The sequence below is a fragment of the Heteronotia binoei genome, chromosome 15 (assembly GCF_032191835.1).
Source record: "Heteronotia binoei isolate CCM8104 ecotype False Entrance Well chromosome 15, APGP_CSIRO_Hbin_v1, whole genome shotgun sequence".
Taxonomy (NCBI): Eukaryota; Metazoa; Chordata; class Lepidosauria; order Squamata; family Gekkonidae; genus Heteronotia; species Heteronotia binoei.
In genome coordinates this window covers 36,405,549-36,424,426 of record NC_083237.1, presented here as the reverse complement: position 1 = coordinate 36,424,426, position 18,878 = coordinate 36,405,549, and the positions used below count along the sequence as shown (strand labels likewise).

Sequence of the window (18,878 nt, the reverse complement as noted above, 5' to 3'; positions counted from 1 at the left end):
ATAATGTAAGGAAATGCCAAGCTTGCCTCTAACAATGAATGTTGTGCTTATATAATAGAGTATCATACTCTAATAGAACATTCAGATGCTCATATGATAAAATAGAAAATATCAAAAGTATCATTCTAGAGTGCCTTACTTTCAATGAGTTGAGAGCTGATTAAGTCATCTCTTTAGTTAAAATTATTGAATTGCTAAATGTGCAAGTCCAATGCCATGGCTACTATAGGATGTCAGCCTCTCAGTGGCAAAATACATAGGCACAACAATCAAATATAAGAGAAATAATACTGTGTAAAGCGTTTTAGAACATTTTCTCATTCTAACTTATGATTCAGGTGATAGTCATATAAGCAGTACTAGATGATGGATGGGTGGATGGGATGGATGGGTTTTCACTGCTGATAATGTTATTTCTTTCCAAGAACATTCAGAAGCGCTGTCTGCATTTCTTTGTTCTTGAGGCTGTAGATTAGAGGGGCTAACAAAGGAGTGATGATGGCATACAACACAGAGATCACACGGTCAACTTCTCTGGAGCGGACAGAGGCAGGTGTCAAGTACATTACAATAGCTGTGCTGTAGGCGATAGTCTCTGCAGTAAGGTGGGAGGCACAAGTAGAGAATGTCTTGATCCTGCCCTGAGCTGCACTGATTTTGAGCACAGATAAGACAATCAGGACATAGGAGAGGAAAATGAAGGAGACAGATGCTATCAAGATGCCTCCAGAGATCATAAAAGTCACCAGTTCAGCAAGGGAAGTGTCAGAGCAAGACAGTTGCAAGACAGGTGGGATGTCACAAAAGAAGTGCACTATCTTATTGGGACCACAGAAGTCCAAGGAGAAAACAAAGGCAGTATCAACAATGCCGTTAACTCCTCCAATCGCCCATGACATTGCGACAAGCCATCTGAGCACAGGCTGGCTCATGAGCAATGTGTAGTGCAATGGCTGGCAGATGGCAGCATAACGATCATATGCCATAACAGTGAGTAGGACACCATCAGTACCTGCTGTGATTAGAAAGCAGAACATTTGGAATGCCCAGCCAGCAAAGGAGATGGTCTTGTTCCCTGTCATGAGATCCCATAACATCTTTGGCATAGTGGAGCTGATGTAGCAGATGTCAGTAAACGCCAGATTGCTCAGCAAGAAGTACATTGGAGTCTGGAGATGATGGTTAGTTCGTATCAAAACTATAATGACCAGATTCCCTGCTAATGTGAACATGTATATCAACAGCCCTGTAGCAAAAAGGACAAACTGGACATTAGGATCATCTGACAGTCCCAAGAGAATGAACTTTGTCACAATTGTCTGATTCTTTCTTTCCATTTCCCAAGTGAGTTATGTAGCTGCAAAGCAGAATCCAGAACAACTGCAGCAGGATTCCATCGTGGCAGGAAGATCTGCACAATCAGGAGAAGGGTAACATTTATTATAGATAATTAATTATCTAAGACTCAGAAGCCTTCTACAACTACTAAAAGGATGTTGAGTTATTTATTCCTTAACAGAATCTGCATAGTGAAGAGTGGGAGTCGCTAATGAAAATGAACAGAAACTGATGGATACCTGGCAGGCAATTTTAATGAGGAATTCTGATTGATCATCCATTAAGACATTTAGATCTGGGATAAGATTAGGGCTCCCAAGAGCCACCATGGTACCCTGGACAAAGAGTCCATCTGCTCCCCCTGCCATGTGACCCTGATCCCAACCAAATATTTTTGGATTGTTGTTATTATACATGAATATAATAATATTTTCATTAGATAATAAACATTAAGGGAAAGGGAAAGGATTGTTAAAGAAAAGATTTTACTGAAATTATTTTGCAGTGTGCATTGCAATAAGGTACAGTGCAAAAAAAAAAAAGTGCTATGCACAAGAGGACTGCAACCTTAGATTCTCTTCCTCACTTCTTCTTGATTTCTCCACCCTTAAATCAATCCTGCATCTACCTCTTTCCGTTCACCAGCACCAAATCCACACTCTCCCTGAATCCAGTGCAAATTTCCCAACCTAGATCTAGGGGTTCTAAATTGTTTTTCTAATGGGCTCCTGTGCTTCTCACATCAGCTTGAATGGCAAGCATGAGCCAATAAATAAGTGTTTGCCTTGTTTTATGGAAAGTTCCAATTGGTAATATCTATAGATCAGGCTTGCATTAATGGCAAAGACATTCCAGGGAAACTATAGTACACTGTGTCAGCTGTCAGCGAGCCCCAGCTCAGGGCCCTCAAGCTGACTTTGTGCCCCAAAAATTCCACCCCCAGTCCCCCTCTTTTGCTGATTCTGAGTCAGATTGGATAATATTCTAAGGCTATGCTCTGTCTGCCAGGCTATCGATCATGTGGTAACAGGATACTTTTTCCATTGAACCTGTATTAGCTCTGATGTGAAATGTCTCCTAAGGGAGATATTGGTATTCATTTCCCTATAAAAATACTGAAAGGTCCAAGAAGTTGCACAATCCTCCCCTTCCATTGTTTGCCTGCAGAGAAACAAGCTAGATCCCACACACAATGCACTTGCACATTCCTACACATACACTTGCAGCTTCTCTAATAAAGTGAATTCAAACTCATTTCTTCAGAAACTTTCATGTGGTTCCTCCTCCATCACATCTAACTGCACTTCTAATTCAGTTTATGGATAAAGATGTGAGGTCTATTAAGAAAGCTGTGTAACAGTGACACAGGGAAGTATGAAACTGGCAGAAAGGAACCATTGGCAAAGACCAGTGACCTAAAAATCCTCCTTGTAAGGCCTTTGTAGACTCATTGGTTTAACAGCAGGATACTGGTGATGGAAAGTACAATGAAGTTGCAGCTGAGTTATGGCAACCCTGTATGGTTTTCCAGGAAAGAGACTAAACTGGGTGATTATCTATGGAGCAGCGCTGGACTAGGCTGGGTGGTGTCTCTTCCAAATGCTAACCAGGGCTTAGCTTCCAAGGTCAGCCATCCAGGTCAGCCTTCCTGTCACATCACTTTTGAAACTTATGTGATTTTCAGAAATAGTTTATTTCTGTGAACTGCAGAACTTCACTGTGCATCATGAAGTCAACAGAACAATACGGTTTTTCAAGTCTTTATGTATACAAGAGATAGCTGTTTGGATGCCAACCAAAATTTCTTTGGGGCATGATTGTAAATGATGGCAGCAAACCCATCTTTTTAAATGCAGGTCTGCCCTAATCACCTATGTGGAAGGAGGTCCCCTTAATGCACCAGCTGTCCTCCATGAATCTGTTTAACTCTCTTTAAAGCCATCTATACTTGTGGACATCAGTATGCTCATTGACAGTGCATTCCACAATTCAGTTACTCATTGACTAAGGAAGTGTTTCTTTTTCACTCTCTCTTGAACCTACACTCCAACAATTTCCTTGGTTGCTGCTGAATTATTATGAGACAATGGGAAACAGCTCTAATTTCCCACCTCATGCATAATTTTATAAACCTCCATCAAATCCCCCCTTAGCCATCTTTTTTTCTAGACTGAAAAGTCTATTAGCTTGTCCTCATAGGAAAGGTGCTCCAGTGCCTTAATCACCTTGGTTGCCCTCTTCTGTACCTTTTCAGTTCCACAGTATTTTTTAATCTTCTTTGGAACTGCTCCGTTCTTCATCTAAGGGGTAGATGAAAGATCTGGTGAGGCAAAAAGTGACATTGAGGGGCATCTTGCAAGGTGGTATAGCACAGGAGTAGAGAGAAGTTAGCTCACATACTTGAAAGAACAATTTTTTAAAAAACCAAAACAAACAACTGAACCCTCCAGGATGAGCCTGAATTTATAGAGTGTACCTGTCACTACCCTTGTAGCTTAGCCAACATACCAGGAAATATCACAAGGACATTTCCCCCTAGTTTTTTGCAGGACAAAAAGGACTGATCTTGTTTATCCCACCAGCATTTTTGAACAGCAATTCTGAAGTCAAAAATCAAAACTTCCTTTGATTAGCTGTGCTCTTTTATCTATTGTTTCTTTTTGTTGATAACTAGGTGTAATTTACATTTCACATGATGTAACTAGGTGTAGGGTTTGTAGAATCTTTCGGGATCAAGTGCTGTGTTCTACTGGAGAAAGTTTTCCTTCCAGACGTTTCATTCTCAGCTGTGGAGAACATCCTCAGTGGCGTTGCAGCCGGAGCAGGCACTCAGACCTTCTTGGCTGCTGTGCATTGAGTGGAGCCAGGGCTGCTGGAGAGCTGCTATTTCTAGGCTGGAGGGGGTGTGATGAAAGGGCAATTGGTTTGTGGATGTGCCCATTGTTTGGTGGGGCTTCCTGGAAGGGTAGTGATAAGGAAACTGGCTGTTGAATGTGACCATTGTTCTATGTTAATTGCTGGGAGGGTTGGAAGGGGTTTGAAGATAAGGAAGATGGTTGTTGACTGTACTGATTGTTCTGTGAAATTTGCTGGTTGTTCTGAGAATTTCTGCAATTTATAGTCTGTAGGGTGTTTTGCAGAGCTGGGTACCAAGATTGGTGGATGAAAATGCCTTCTTCCTTTCTGTTAAAATTGTGCTGGTGTTTGTAGTGTGTAACTAGGTGTAATTTACATTATTTCTCTGGGGAAGTAGTTAGAATGAAACCATTCGAGAAATGTTAAAAATGCACTCAAATCATCAACATAGGGCGTTTTCGCACTGACCTTACTTGGGAGCGACGTCCCTCTTCACTGCGCAGTGTCTGCGCGGATTTCACACTAATTGCTCCGCAGAACCCGAAAGAGCCGCAAAGTCCCGTGGCTTTTGCATCGCAAATGTAAACCGCCAAAAACCAGTTTACATTTGCGACACAAAAGCCGCGGGACTTTGCGGCTCTTCCGGGTCCTGCGGAGCAATTAGTGCGAAATCCGCGCAGACGCTGCGCGGTGAAGAGGGACGTCGCTCCCGAGTAAGGTCAGTGCGAAAACCCTAATAGTCTCAGGTGGGAGAAGCAAGAAAGGCTGAGGGAATCGTTGCAATAAGAGAAAATGATATGAGAAATTGGTTGTGTCTTGTTATTACTCTGCCATTCACATTTTTAACATAACAACATGCCAAGATTATGGATGAAAGCTGTGGAGAAACAGGCCTGCTTTGGCCTGCAGGCCCTGTTCCTCCCTGCCCTTCTAGGTTTTCCCAACAACTGGAGCAATGTTTTCTCTCTCTGGTAACCCACCACCACCACGACCTAACTTTTGCATGAATTACCCACTAGGAAGGTCAGGACTCCCAGGTTCCCTTCTAAGTTCTGAGGCCGTGTCTCTGTGTTGCCACTGCTCAGGGTCTGGTCACCACAGGGACTGTTTACTGCCATGTGCACCCCTGGGGGAATAATCTGTTATGTATTGCATCCACTCCGGCTTGACTTTGGTTTCTGGACTCCCTGACTTTGGCTTGTGACTTCTGGACTCCCTGACCTCGGCTTCTGGACATCGGACCTGCGATACTTGTACAGTGATTCGGATTTGGCGCCTCGGACCCTCCTGCTTACTGGCTACAGACCTCGGACTGCCCTGGACTTTGCCTGACCCGGCCCCAGCCGTGACAGATTGCTTCCACCGGACAAACACCCACTCCACAGGATGGATGCTGAAGCAAGTGAAACCACAGGACTACTGGCTGCGCTCCAAGCCCAGGTACAGCAGCTAACACAGGCAGTGGTGCACTTGCAGCAACAACCTGCGGCCAGTGCTCCAGCCAAGCGCTCAGTTCCCCCACCTGACAGATTTGGGGGTGCCGTGAAAGAATTTCCTGCTTTCCTAGCACAGTGTTGACTGTACTTCGAACTGAGAGCACGGGACTTCCTCGATGACAAAACAAAGGTGTGTTTCATCATCAGTCTGTTAAAGGGGCAGGCGGCCAAATGGGCCACACCATTGCTGGTTGCGTCCTCTCCCCTACTGACTGATTACCAGGGGTTTGAGGCCCACCTGTCTGCTGCCTTCTCAAACCCAGTCCAAGCAGCCACAGCCAACCGGAAGATCAGGGCGCTGAAACAAGGCAACTCCTCGGTGGCTCAATATGCCACCGAATTCAAGCTCCTGGGCCAAGACTTGGCGTGGAATAAGGCTGCCCAGATGGACCAGTTTACCAAGGGGTTGGCAGAGGAACTCCTGGATGAACTGGCCAGGGTAGAGCAACCACCCACGCTCCAACAACTTATCACCCTCTGCCTCCGCATCGATGGCCACCTGGAAAGTCGCCGGCAAGCCAAGACCAGAGGGCGGCAGCTCCCTGCGTCGTGCCACTTGGCTCCTCGCCCATCCCCAGCTAGTACCAGCACCGAGGATGAGCCTATGCGGCTTGGAGCTGTTCGACCCCGCCTGACCCCAGAGGAAAAGACCAGATGCCGCACGCAGAATCTGTGCCTCTACTGCGGCACGGCAGGCCACTATGCCTCTGGCTGCCCTGCTAAGCATCGGATACCCGGACCTTCGCTGCCACCGCCGCCAAAAGGGCAGCCCCAGGCGTAAGTGGACCCCCCAGCCTGGGGCGACTAGCTGGGTCCTCCGAACAGCGGGCTGATACCCCGGGGCCGTTCCTGCTACCAGTCAAACTCCATCTGCCTGACGAATGCTGGCTGTTCGTGTAGGCCATGCTGGACTCAGAAGCGGCCCGCTGTTTCATAGACGCCGCCTTCGTAAAGCAGCACCAGATCCTGGCGCAGACAAAAGAGATTCCGACGCTGGTGGAGGCTATTGACGGGCGCCTCCTCGGTTCTGTCCCATCGCCTTCCACGTCCAGCAGCACCAAGAACAGCTGCAGTTTAATGTCGCCCGCATGCCTCGCTTCCCGCTGATTCTGGGCCTTTCTTGGCTGCAGCTGCACAACCCCATCGTGGACTGGGCCCAGCAGGAACTATGTTTCCGAGACCCCTGTCCTCATCTGACTCCTCCCACCACTCTAGCAGCCAGCATCCCGAGTGGTGGTCCTCAGCTCCCTCAGAAGTATGCGGATTTCGCCGATGTCTTCGAAGAGACAGGCGCGGATCAGCTTCCCCCTCACCGGCCCTATGACTGTGCCATTGACTTGGTACCTGGGGCACCACTCCCGGTGGGGCATCTGTACCCTATGTCAGAGCCTGAGTTGGCAGCTCTGCGAGACTTCCTTGACAAGACCTGAAACGCGGGTTCATCCGACCCTCGACCTCTCCCCCGTCTGCTCCAGTCCTCTTCGTGAAGAAGAAAAGTGGGGAGCTCCGGCTGTGCAATGATTACCGGGCCCTGAACAAGATCACCATCCGTGACCGGCACCCCCTACCACTGATCCCTGAACTCTTGGATCGCTTAAAGGGGGCCCAAATCTACACTAAGCTGGACCTCCGTGGAGCGTACAATTTGGTGCGCATACCGCCCGGAGACGAGTGAAAGACTGCGTTTGGGACCCAATACGTGCAGTACGAGCACCTGGTGATGCCCTTCGGATTGACCAACGCCCCCGCTGTCTTCCAGAGGTTCATGAATGACATCTTCTGGGACCTGCTCGACCGCTTTGCAATCATATACCTAGATGACAGACTAATTTACTCCCGCGATCATGCCCAGCACGCCGAGCACGTCCGCCAGGTCCTGCAGCGCCTACGAACCCATGGCCTCTACGCCAAGCTGGAGAAGTGCGACTTCAACCTGCGCTCTGTCGAGTTCCTCGGTCACATTGTTTCACCACAGGGGATCCTCATGGACCCGAAAAAAGTGGAAACTTCCCACAGCTCAGGAGACAGCCCAGCTCTACCTGCAACACATCTTTCGTCTGCACGGACTCCCAGCCCACCTGATCTCAGACTGGGTCCCCCAGTTCTCCTCTCGGTTCTGGCAAGCCCTCCATTCCAGCCTGGGTACTCGAGTGCACCTGTCCTCAGCCTACCACCCACAGACAGATGGTCAGACAGAGCGCACCAATGCCACGCTAGAGCAATATCTCCGCTGTTACACCTGCTACCAGCAGGACGACTGGACCATTCTGTTGCCTCTAGCGGAGTTTGCATACAACAAAGCGGTCCATTCCTCCACCCAAATGACCCCGTTTGCTGCAACCTACGGGTACCACCCTCGGTTCTTCACGGCGATCCTGCCACCCACGAATGTCCCCGCCGCCATGGCCTACCTACAAGAACTCCGCGCCAGCCAAGACTTGCTCCGAGAGCAGCTACAGCGGGCCAAGGAAGCCTATAAACTGGCTGTGGACCGGAAGAGGCAGGAAGGCCCCCCAATCCAGCCGGGGGATCAGGTGTGGCTCTCAACTCGCTACCTGCGCCGGCCTGGTCGGTCTCACAAGCTGGATGCGTGGTTCATTGGCCCCTACCCCGTCATAGAACAAATAAACCCCGTCGCCTTCAGGCTCCAGTTGCCACCCCACCTCCGCATTCACCCCGCTTTCCATTGCTCCCTCCTTGTTCCAGCTGCACACCCTGACCCAGCTCAGCCTCCTTGCCCACTGCCGCCACCACCGGTGTTGGTGGATGATGAAGAATAATACGAGGTGCGCCAGATCCTGGACTCCCGGTACCATCGTGGAGGCCTCCAGTACCTTGTGGACTGGGAGGGATACGGCCCGGAAGACCGGTCTTGGGAGCCCGTGGACAATCTTCATGCCCCAGACTTGGTGCAATGGTTCCACAACGGCCACCCCGACCTCCCAAGCCCCTCGACGGAGGGGGGCCCTGGGGGGGGGGGATAGTGTCATGAATGCTGGGGACCCTGCAGAGGAAGTGGAGCCTGCAGAAGAAACTGTGCCGCTGCCACCTGCACCAGTGCCCCTGCCTCCTGCTGGAGAAGATCCCAGCCCCCCTGCCTCGCCCTCTCGGGTGGCGCGAGTGCGTGACCGCCTCTGTCAGGAACTCAGGGATCGGAGGAGGGCGGCACGCTCACAAGCAAGACGCTCCTTGAGCTCTGAGTTTTGAGAGGATTCTGGCCCTTCTAAGAGCAAGGATGCTTGAGTTGTAACAGGATCCTGGCTGCCTCTCTGAGCCAGCAATTAGCCCAAATGAGCAACAGCCAGCAGAGGGCTATATAGCTGAAGGCTTTGGGAGGAGGCTTTGTGGAAGCAACTAGTCATCTCCCTGACGTTCTAGCATCCACTCCGGCTTGACTTTGGTTTCTGGACTCCCTGACTTTGGCTTGTGACTTCTGGATTCCCTGACCTCGGCTTCTGGACCTCGGACCTGCGATACTTGTACAGTGATTCGGATTTGGTGCCTCGGACCCTCCTGCTTTCTGGCTACAGACCTCGGACTGCCCCTGGACTTTGCCTGACCCGGCCCCAGCCATGACACGATGCTTGTAACCTCCGCCCGCTTTAGGACTTCAGTGTTGGTCACAAAGTCACTCCAGTGGATGTTGAGGATGGTGTGAAGGCAGCGCTGATGAAAGCGCTGAAGGAGTCGCAGATGATGACGGTATAATACCTACGATTCAGAGCCGTAGATGAGGGTTGTCATCACAACTGCTTTGTAAACATTGATCTTTGTGCCTTTTTTCAGATGCTTGTTGCTCCACACCCTTTTATGCAGTCGGCCAAATGCACTGTTTGCCTTTGCCAGTCTATTGTCAATCTCCTTGTTGATCTTGACGTCTGAGGTGATGATGCACCCTAGGTAGCTGAACTGCTGGACTGTCTTCAAAACTGATTCACCCACAGTGATGCAAGGAGGGTGATAATCTTCCTGGGGTGCAGGCTGGTGGAGAACTTCTGTCTTCATCAGACTAACTTCTAGGCCGAATAGCTTGGCAGCCTCTGCAAAGCAGGACATCATATGCTGCAGAGCTGATACCGAGTGGGAGACGAGTGCAGCATCATCAGCAAACAGTAGCTCTTGGATAAGTTTTTCCATTGTCTTGGAGTGGGCCTTTAGTCGCCTCAGGTTGAAAAGGCTGCCATCGGTGCGATAGCGGATGTAGACACCATCGTCATCATCTAAATCTACTGCGGCTCTTTGAAGCATCATGCTAAAGAAGATCATAAAGAGAGTTGGCGCAAGAACACAGCCTTGCTTTACACCTGTGCCTATTGGGAAGGGCTCCGAGAGATCGTTGCAGTGTCTAACTTGGCCTCGCTGGTCTTCAGGTAGCTGGATGACCATACTGAGGAACCTTGGGGGACATCCTAAATGTTCCAAGATTTGCCACAGGCCGTTCCTGCTAACAGTATCAAAAGCTTTGGTAAGATCGACAAAAGTCACATATAGACCCTTTTTCTGTTCCCTGCATTTCTCTTGGAGCTGCCTGAGAACAAATACCATGTCAGTGGTGTTCCTGTTAGCTCTGAAGCCACACTGGCTCTCTGGGAGAAGTTCTTCTACAATGGTGGGCACCAGTTTGTTCAGGAGTATTCTAGCAAGGATTTTGCCTGCGATGGATAGCAGGGTTATCCCCCGGTAGCTGGAGCAATCTGACTTTTCCCCTTTGTTCTTATGTAGAGTAATGATGATTGCATCGTGGAAGTCCTATGGTAGTTTGCCTTGTTCCCAGCAGGTGACAAGTACTTTGTGAAGTGTGCTATGTAGTACTATGCCCCCATGCTTCCAGATCTCTGGTGGGATTCCATCAATTCCCGCTGACTTGGCACTTTTTAGTTGCTTGATGGCTTTAACAGTCTCTTCTAGGGTGGGGATCTCATCCAACTCTGTTTTCACTGGTTGAAGTGGGGTGAGGCGGATTGCTGAATCTTGAACTACGCGATTTGCACTGAAGAGAACCTGAAAATACTCCGACCACCGGTTCAATATGGATGCCTTGTCTGTGAGGAGCACTTGGCCGTCTGCACTACGCAAGGGACTCTGAGCCTGATATGATGGACCATATACTGCCTTCAGGGCTTCGTAGAACCCTCTTAAATCACCAGTGTCTGCACGCAGCTGGATTCTCTCTGCAAGCTTGGTCCACCACTCGTTCTGAATGTCTCAAAGCTTGCGCTGGAGGTTGCTACATATAGTGCGAAAGGTTGCTTTTTTCCCGGGGCAGGAGGGCTGAGCAAGATGTGCCTGGTAGGCAGATCTCTTTTTCGCCAGTAATTCTTGGATCTCTTGATTGTTCTCATCAAACCAATCCTTGTTCTTCCTTGTGGAGAACCCGAGGACTTCTTCAGAGGTCAACAGGATGGTAGTTTTTAGGTGTTCCCAGAGTGCTTCTGGAGAAGGATCTGTGAGGCAACTGGGGCCCTCAATTCTTGTCTGGAGTTTTGCCTGGAAGGCAGCTCTAACTTCGGCTGACTGAAGGCTGCCAACCTGAAACTTCCTCCGGGGGATACCGCCTCTCCTGGGTGTAGATTTAAAGTGAAGACGGAGTTTGCAGCATACAAAATGATGATCCATATGACATTCTGCACTGGGCATTACTCGGGTGTGTAAGACGTCTCGAAGATCTCTCTGGCGCACCAGAATGTAGTCAATAAGGTGCCAATGCTTGGACCGTGGGTGCATCCAGGTTGTCTTCAGACTGTTCTTCTGCTGGAAGATAGTGTTGGTAATGGTGAGCTGATGCTCCATGCAGAATTCTAGCAGGAGGCGCCCGTTATCATTGCAGTTGCCAATGTCGTGTTTGCCAAGTACTCCTTTCCAGGCTTCCGAGTCTTTACCTACTCTGGCATTGAAGTCGCCAAGGATGATCACCTTGTCCTCTGTAGGGTGTCATGTCTGATGTTTCAATAACGAGACCTTCTTGATAAAAAGTTTCTAGTTTATTGTAACATGTTGCTAGACTATAGAGTTGCTAGACTATAGATTGAAAGACTGGCGAGTATACAATCAAGGCAAGCATTTAAGGTATACATCAAAGGGATTCTTGAGGGAGGGGTACTCTATGCAGGGTACATTCACACATTGCTGTTACTATTTCGTTCTCAGGCCTGGTCGGCCTTGGGCGCCTTCTTGGCACCAGTTCCCCCCACGCTCTCCTGAGAAGGCACTACTATCTTGTTCCCATATTCCCATTTCAAAGCATTGCTACATAACAAAGGGAAGGAGGGGGGAAAGGAGAGATCAAGCTAGCAGCATTGGTATACAGTGTGGTTTTTACCCAGGATCCTTTTCCTGAACCAAAGATGCATTCTATAGAAAGTACAGCAGACTTGACATGCTGCCCCCCCTAAGCCCCTCCACCGCTCGGCAGTGCGGAGGAGACTTGGTTAGGTTACAGTCCCGGGCTTCTTGAATGATGTGGCAGTGGTCAACCGGCAAAGTAGCAAGGCCTCCTGCCGGGGGAGGGTGCCAACTGGACGGCCCGGGGTACCGATGAAGCAAGCTGCAATGAAACACAGGGTGGATTTTACCCAGGGCAGGTGGCAGATCTAGTTCCATGGTCACCGGATTGATCACCTGTTTAACTCGGAAGGGCCCCAGGAATTTGTATGCTAGCTTCCGGGAGGGTTGAGTGAGGGGTAGGTTCTTGGTCGACAGAAACACGGAGTCCCCCACTTTGAACTCCCCGTCGGGGCATGGGATTTATCGTATTGCTTTTTGTAAGTCTCTTTGGCAGCCTCGAGGTTTTCTTTGATGGTTGGCCAGCTGTTACTCGGCCCTTGCCACCATTGCTCAAATGCTGAGGGGTTTTCCTGATCACTTCCCCCTGGCAGCAGAGGGATCGGCTTTCCCTCGTAGCCGAACACCGTGGAGAAGGGGGAGACTTTGGTGGAGCTCTGCATGCTGTTGTTATAGCAATACTCAGTGAAGGGGAGTAGATCCACCCAGTCAGACTGGCGCTGGTTCACAAAGCACCTCAGATAATGCTCTAGCACCCCGTTAACCCTCTCCGTCTGTCCGTCCGTCTGGGGGTGGTAGGCTGAACTTAGTCCCTGCTCCATTCCTACTAATTTGCAGAACTCCCGCCAGAAGATGGCAATGAACTGCGCCCCGCGGTTGCTAATGACCTTGTCCAGGAATGAGTGTAATTTTATCATGTGATCAAAAAAAAGGGCCGCCAGTTTCTTTGCTGTGGGTAATTGAGGGCAGGGGATGAAGTGGGCTTGTTTGGAAAAATTGTCTACTACCACCAGGATGATGGTCTTCCCTTGAGAGGGGGGTAGTTCCACTATAAAGTCCATGGATACTACAGCCCAGGGTCGTTTTGCGGTTTCGAGCGGCTGTAGGAGCCCGGGGGGGCTTTCCCCCCCTCCGTTTGGCCATTATGCACACTGGGCAGCTCGTGACGAACCCTGAAACGTCCTTCCGGAGCGAGGGCCACCAGAATTGACGATTTGTCAGGTGCAGGGTTTTTACATAGCCAAAATGCCCTGCTAGTTTTGAACAATGGCAGAATTCCAATACTTCCCTCCTTAGACATTCTGGAATGTACAGTTTATTGCCTTTTTACCACAGCCCGTCCTTTCCCTTTTGGACCCCTTCGGGGAGCTCCCCCCTCCCTTTCGGTTTCAAGGGCGATGCGCTCTCGGCTGATCCCCTCCAATTCCCTTTTCTTTTGGGACCAGGTGGTGACCTTGGCCGCCACTTGGGACGGCGGGATCAGGGAGTCAACTATTTCCTCCTTTTGGCTCTTGTGCTGCGGAAGACGCGAGAGCGCATCTGCCAAAAAAAAAATTGTCCCCGGGATGTGCCTCAGGGTGAAATCGAATTTGGAAAAGAACCCGGCCCGTCTGATTTGCTTTTCACTCAGTTTGCATTTCCCTGTGACCGCATCCAGATTTTTGTGGTCTGTCCATATTTCGAACGGCACCTTGGCCCCCTCTAGCCATGATCTCCAAGTTTTCAGAGCGAACATGACGGCGAACGCCTCTTTGTCCGAAACTGACCAATTACGTTGCTCGTCTGAAAACTTCCGGGAGATGTAGGCACAGGGTCGCAGCTTCCCCTCCCCATCCCGCTGCATGAGTATGGCTCCTACGGCCACATCGGAGGCGTTGCATTGGACCACGAAGGCCCTTTGCTCATCGGGATGGCTTAGGACGGGTTCGCTAGTGAACAGGCGCTTAAGGTGATCGAACGCCTCCTGGCACTTAGGCGTCCAGTTTAGCCCGGCCCCCGGCCTTTTGGCCTCCGGACCCCTCCCTTTGGTCTTTAGGAGATCCGTCAGAGGCAGGGCGATCTGGGCGAACCCCTCTATGAATTGTCTGTAAAATTTGTGAACCCAAGGAACGATTGGAGCTGTCTACGTGTCCTCGGGGGAGCCCATTCCAGCACTGCCTGGATTTTTGCCGGGTCCATAGCTAATCCCTGCCCGGACACTTGGAAGCCCAAGTAGTTGAGCTCCGTTCGGTGGAACTCGCACTTGGACAGTTTGGCGTACAACTGGTGCTTCAGTAGAGTGCTGAGCACCTCCCTCACCAGCTTTACGTGCGACTGCACGTCTTGTGAGTAAATAATGATGTCATCCAGGTACACCACCACCCCGTTGTACAAATATTTCCTCAGTACATCATTTATAAAGTTCATGAATACCCCTGGTGCCCCCTGCAGCCCAAAAGGCATCACCAAGTACTCAAACTGCCCCATCAGGGTGTTGAACGCGGTCTTCCACTCATCCCCCTTTTTGATGCGTACTCGGAAGTAAGCATCTCGTATGTCTAGCTTAGTGAAAATTTTCCCTCCCGCCACTGTGCTCAACAAGTCTTGGACGAGGGGGATGGGGTAGGCGTTTGACGTGGAAATCGCGTTAATCCCACGAAAATCTGTGCAAAGTCTAAGTGAGCCGTCCTTCTTCTTCCTGAAGTGTACAGGGGCAGCGTGGGGGGCTGTGGCGGGTCGGATGAACTCCCTTGCCAAGTTCTGGTCTAGGAACTTGCGGAGTTCCTTCTTTTCGGCCCACCCCATCTGGTACAATTTAGCTCGGGGTAAGGTTTCCCTGGGAATCAACTCTATGGCACAGTCCGTGTTCCGGTGGGGGGGTAACTGATCGGCTTCCTTCCCGCTAAACACCTCCATCAGGTTGCGGTAAGCGCTGGGGATTGGGTGCACTTCTTCCACGGACACACATGCCCTTTCTTTGGCGACGGGAGCCCGCGGTCCCCACTCCTCACGCCACAAATGTCCCTTGCAACCTCGGTCTAGGAACCGGATGGTTTGCGCCCTCCAACGGATTAAGGGCTCGTGTTTCTCTAGCCACCCCACCCCCAACACCACCGGGTAGGAGCACGAAGGGGCGATCACGAAAAATTCCTGATCCCAGTGCTCCTCGATACCCATGGGGCAAGGCTGTGTCTCTCGCGTGCAGGGCTCTCCGCTCATCACTGACCCATCCATTTGCTCAAACAGCATGGGGTGGGGAAGCTGCGAGCTCTCCAGTCCCAGGGCCTCCACCACTTTGGGGGAGATCAGTTCCCTGTTATACCCTGAGACTATAAGGGCCCGTATCTGCAGGAACCTCCGTAATTTGGGGTTCAGCAGCTTCACAGTCACAAAGTACAGTCTCCCCATCACTCTCACCGTCAGCGGTGCCTCGTCTTGATCGACCTGCTGTTGGGCACCCTTAAGAGCAGGTCGGACTTGTTTCCCACCGGCTCCTCCACCCAGGCGAGGTCGGCCAGCTCCGCGGACAGGAGCACCTCTTCCTCCAGCAGCTCTTCCTGCACCGCCACTGTGCTGCTCTTCGCCACATCCTTAGGGCGGCTGGGTGTTTTCTTGGGTCCAGGGGTGGCCGCCTTGGGAAGAGCCGGCAGGGCTCGCAGCGGCGGGGGGTGTGGGCAGTTGGAGGCCAGGTGGTTCGGGTCCCTGCATCTGAAGCAACGGCGGGGTCCTACCAGCACCGCCGCAATGGGTTTCTTCCCCTTGGGGGGTTCAGTCTTTACCGGCCCAATCTTCCCCGGAGTCTTCCCCGATTGGTGCTGGCGTAGCATGGCCACTCTTTTTAGGTTGTTCTCCACCTCTCCCGCCAACTGTATCCACCCCACCAGTGTAGTTGGCCAGGCCTGGGTGAGAGCTCGATCCAGGATGCTCGCGTTCAGTCCATTAGTGAACTGCTCAATCTTCATCACTTCGTTCCATCCATGGACCCTGGCGACATTGGTTTGGAAGTCCGCCGCATACTCGTGTATGGGTCGGGCCCCTTGTTGCATGTCCCAAAGGGCCGCCAGAGCCTGGGATTCCTGCAGTGGATCCTTGTACTGGGTCACCAAGGCTTGCAAGAAGGTGTGCACATCGACTTCCTGTTTGAGCTAAAGGCAGAGCTGCAGCCCTCTGAATAAGGGGGATTTTTTTCCCTTTGTTTAGGGCAGAAAGACCCTTTTGGGGGCCCTGCCCACTAATCTCAGCTAGAGATTAGACAAAGATGATGCCTAAACACCTTTAGTTGTTGATCTCGGCTGAAATTAGGTGGCTGAAACCGCCTTTTTTGAGCCTTGAGGTCCGACGTTGGGGGGAGCGTCTTCCATCATCTACAAAGGATTAAAAAGCCATTAAATTGACTTAAGCCTGTCGAAACTCAGGCACTTCAAGGACTGATTTATAACTGCAAGATAACTAAGAAGCCGAAGTGAAAGGGCATAAGCTGATAAGGTACCGTGTTTTAATGTTTCTGCTCCCGGGACTCTTTTAAGCCAATCTGAATAGCCTTGCAAATTAAAAACAAATAGAAGTGAAGCAAAACAGAAGGAGATAATTGCCTGCTAAATTTGGACTTTTGGAAACTAAAGACTTAAATAGAATTTGTAAAAGAAGGAAGTTGTTTTACATTCCTGTGGCTTATGACGCAGGCTCTTTTGTTCATCACTCCACGTTCTTATCTGCAAGTTTTAAAAGCTGCGATATTTGACGGACGGGAACTGAGCAACCTGAACTGGGAAGTAAAACCTACTGGCCAATGAGGTAAAGCCTACAAGGATTACAAAAGCTGTTACATTTGAACCAGGAAGGAATTAAAACCAAGATCAAAGAAGGACCTCTCTAAGACTGTGTGTAACCATAGAGAAAGAACGATTGCCATTTTAAAAGGGGAGAAAGCAGCCAAATTTGTTGAAAATCAATATCTCAGCCCAGGAAGATGGGAGAAAGATGAAATTAGCTTTATTTTAAACAGCATACTCTAAGCTATTGGACCTGGTGTTAAATTTCAATTTGGAGACTTTCTTAGTCTTGGTGAGTTTTTTTTTTTATGTCAGAAGAGAGAGTAACCCGATCAAGGGCTCATTCTTTTGACAAGATGCAAATCCAATTTGATACATTAGAAACCAAGATGATGAAAGGAGTGGACAAAATGTTATTGCCCCTTAAAAAAGAATTGAAAAAAGACTTTGGTGATCTTAGAAAAGATATTGAGGGCTTTAAAGATGAACTGGGAATGGTCAAAAACAGAGTCAAACAAGTTGAAGAGAAAGTGGATACACATGCTTCTACTTTGTTAAAACTTCAAGAAAGGGTTACAATTCACGACTGCAGATGGATGGAAACACAAGTGCATCTGAGAGGACTACCTGAAAGAGAGGAAGCAGATTTAATGGACTACATGGTGAAAATCATCGCTGAATACTTAGAAGAAGATCTTGAAAAACTTAGAAGTATGCTGGATAGTGTCTACAGAGTCAACTCATCATATGCAAAAGACAAAGGCCTACCTAGAGACATCGTTATAAAACTAAGGTCCAAGGACATAACAGGAAAAATTATAAACAAAGGCTTTCAAAAAGCTTGGATAATAGAAGGGACCAGAGTTAAAATAATGAAAGAACTACCAAGACAAGTGATTAATGATAGGAAGAAATATAAGAGACTAACAGAGAAACTGCGGGCAGAGGGCACAAGATATAGATGGATACTACCTGAAGGTCTTGGCTTTGAACAGCATGGAAGAAGGATTACAATAAAGAATGAACAAGAGATGTATAGCTTTTTCGAGGAGAATAAAGACTCTGCACCATAATGGAGTACAAATTACTATCTTGGAATATAAATGGACTAAATTCACCACAAAAAAGAAAAGCAACATTTCATTGGATTAAAAAACAAAAATGTAATATAATTTGTCTACAGGAAGTTCATATACAACAAAAAGACTGTAAATTTTTGAAGAACAGAAATATGGGATTGGAATTTTTTTCATTGGCAGAACAAAAGAAAAGAGGGGTAGTCTTTTATATTAAAGAACAATTAGAGCCAAAACTGATACTCAAGGATAAAGAAGGAAGATATATTGCAGTAAAAGTGACAATGGAGACAAAAAAAACATTGTTATTAGGATTATATGTGCCTAATGGAGCAAAAGACAAGTTCTTTAAAAACATCAATCGACAGTTGGACGAAATGTCGTATGACCAGATTTTGATGATGGGAGATTTTAATGGAACAATACAAAATAATATTGATAGATCAAGCCAAAAGAAGAAAGACAAAGAAGGAAAATTACCAAATTCTTTTTTTGAGTTGGTTAAACAAGAAAATTTAGAAGACATCTGGAGAAAATTTAATCCTGAAGTAAGAGACTATACCTTCTTTTCAGCAAGACATAATTCTTTTTCTAGAATAGATATGTTATGGGGTTCCAAAAGCTTGGGACTCATGACTAAAAAAGTAGAGATTCTACCAAAGGTTTTTGCAGATCATAATCCAATATGTTGGACTACAAAATTGCAAAGAAAAACAAGAAGATGGAGAATTAATGAGGACAAGATAAAGACATTGTGACATTTTTAGAGAAGGAAACTGCAGCGTTCTTCCAAATAAATGAAACTGATGATGTAGAATTTCAAACAGTTTGGGACACTTACAAAGTAGTAATGAGAGGAATATTAATTACATTGAATAATAAAGATAAAAAGGCCAAGGAAGAACGGTTGTTAGCCTTACAAAATGAAATAAATAAAAAAGAGGGGGAATTGAAAAAAAGACCAGGAAAAAAGAAGTTAATAAAAGAAATTACAATATTACAATCTCAAGTAAGACATTTGCTGAATAAAGAATTAGAATGGAATTTAAAAAGGTTGCAACAGAAATCGTTTGAGGGTG

At 48.4% G+C, this 18,878-nt stretch overlaps 1 protein-coding gene across 1 annotated transcript; it reads right to left on the bottom strand.

Annotated features, from left to right (window-relative positions):
* Positions 1-410: 410 nt before the first annotated feature.
* Positions 411-1,337, bottom strand: LOC132584744 (olfactory receptor 5A2-like). The gene has a single exon (XM_060256646.1). The coding sequence runs from the start codon at positions 1,335-1,337 to the stop codon at positions 411-413; it is 927 nt and encodes a 308-aa protein (XP_060112629.1).
* Positions 1,338-18,878: the final 17,541 nt, after the last annotated feature.

What these genes read in the sequence shown, in the direction of transcription:
- LOC132584744 (XM_060256646.1), bottom strand. Translation starts at nt 1,337, where the DNA reads ATGGAAAGAAAGAATCAGACAATTGTGACAAAGTTCATTCTCTTGGGA.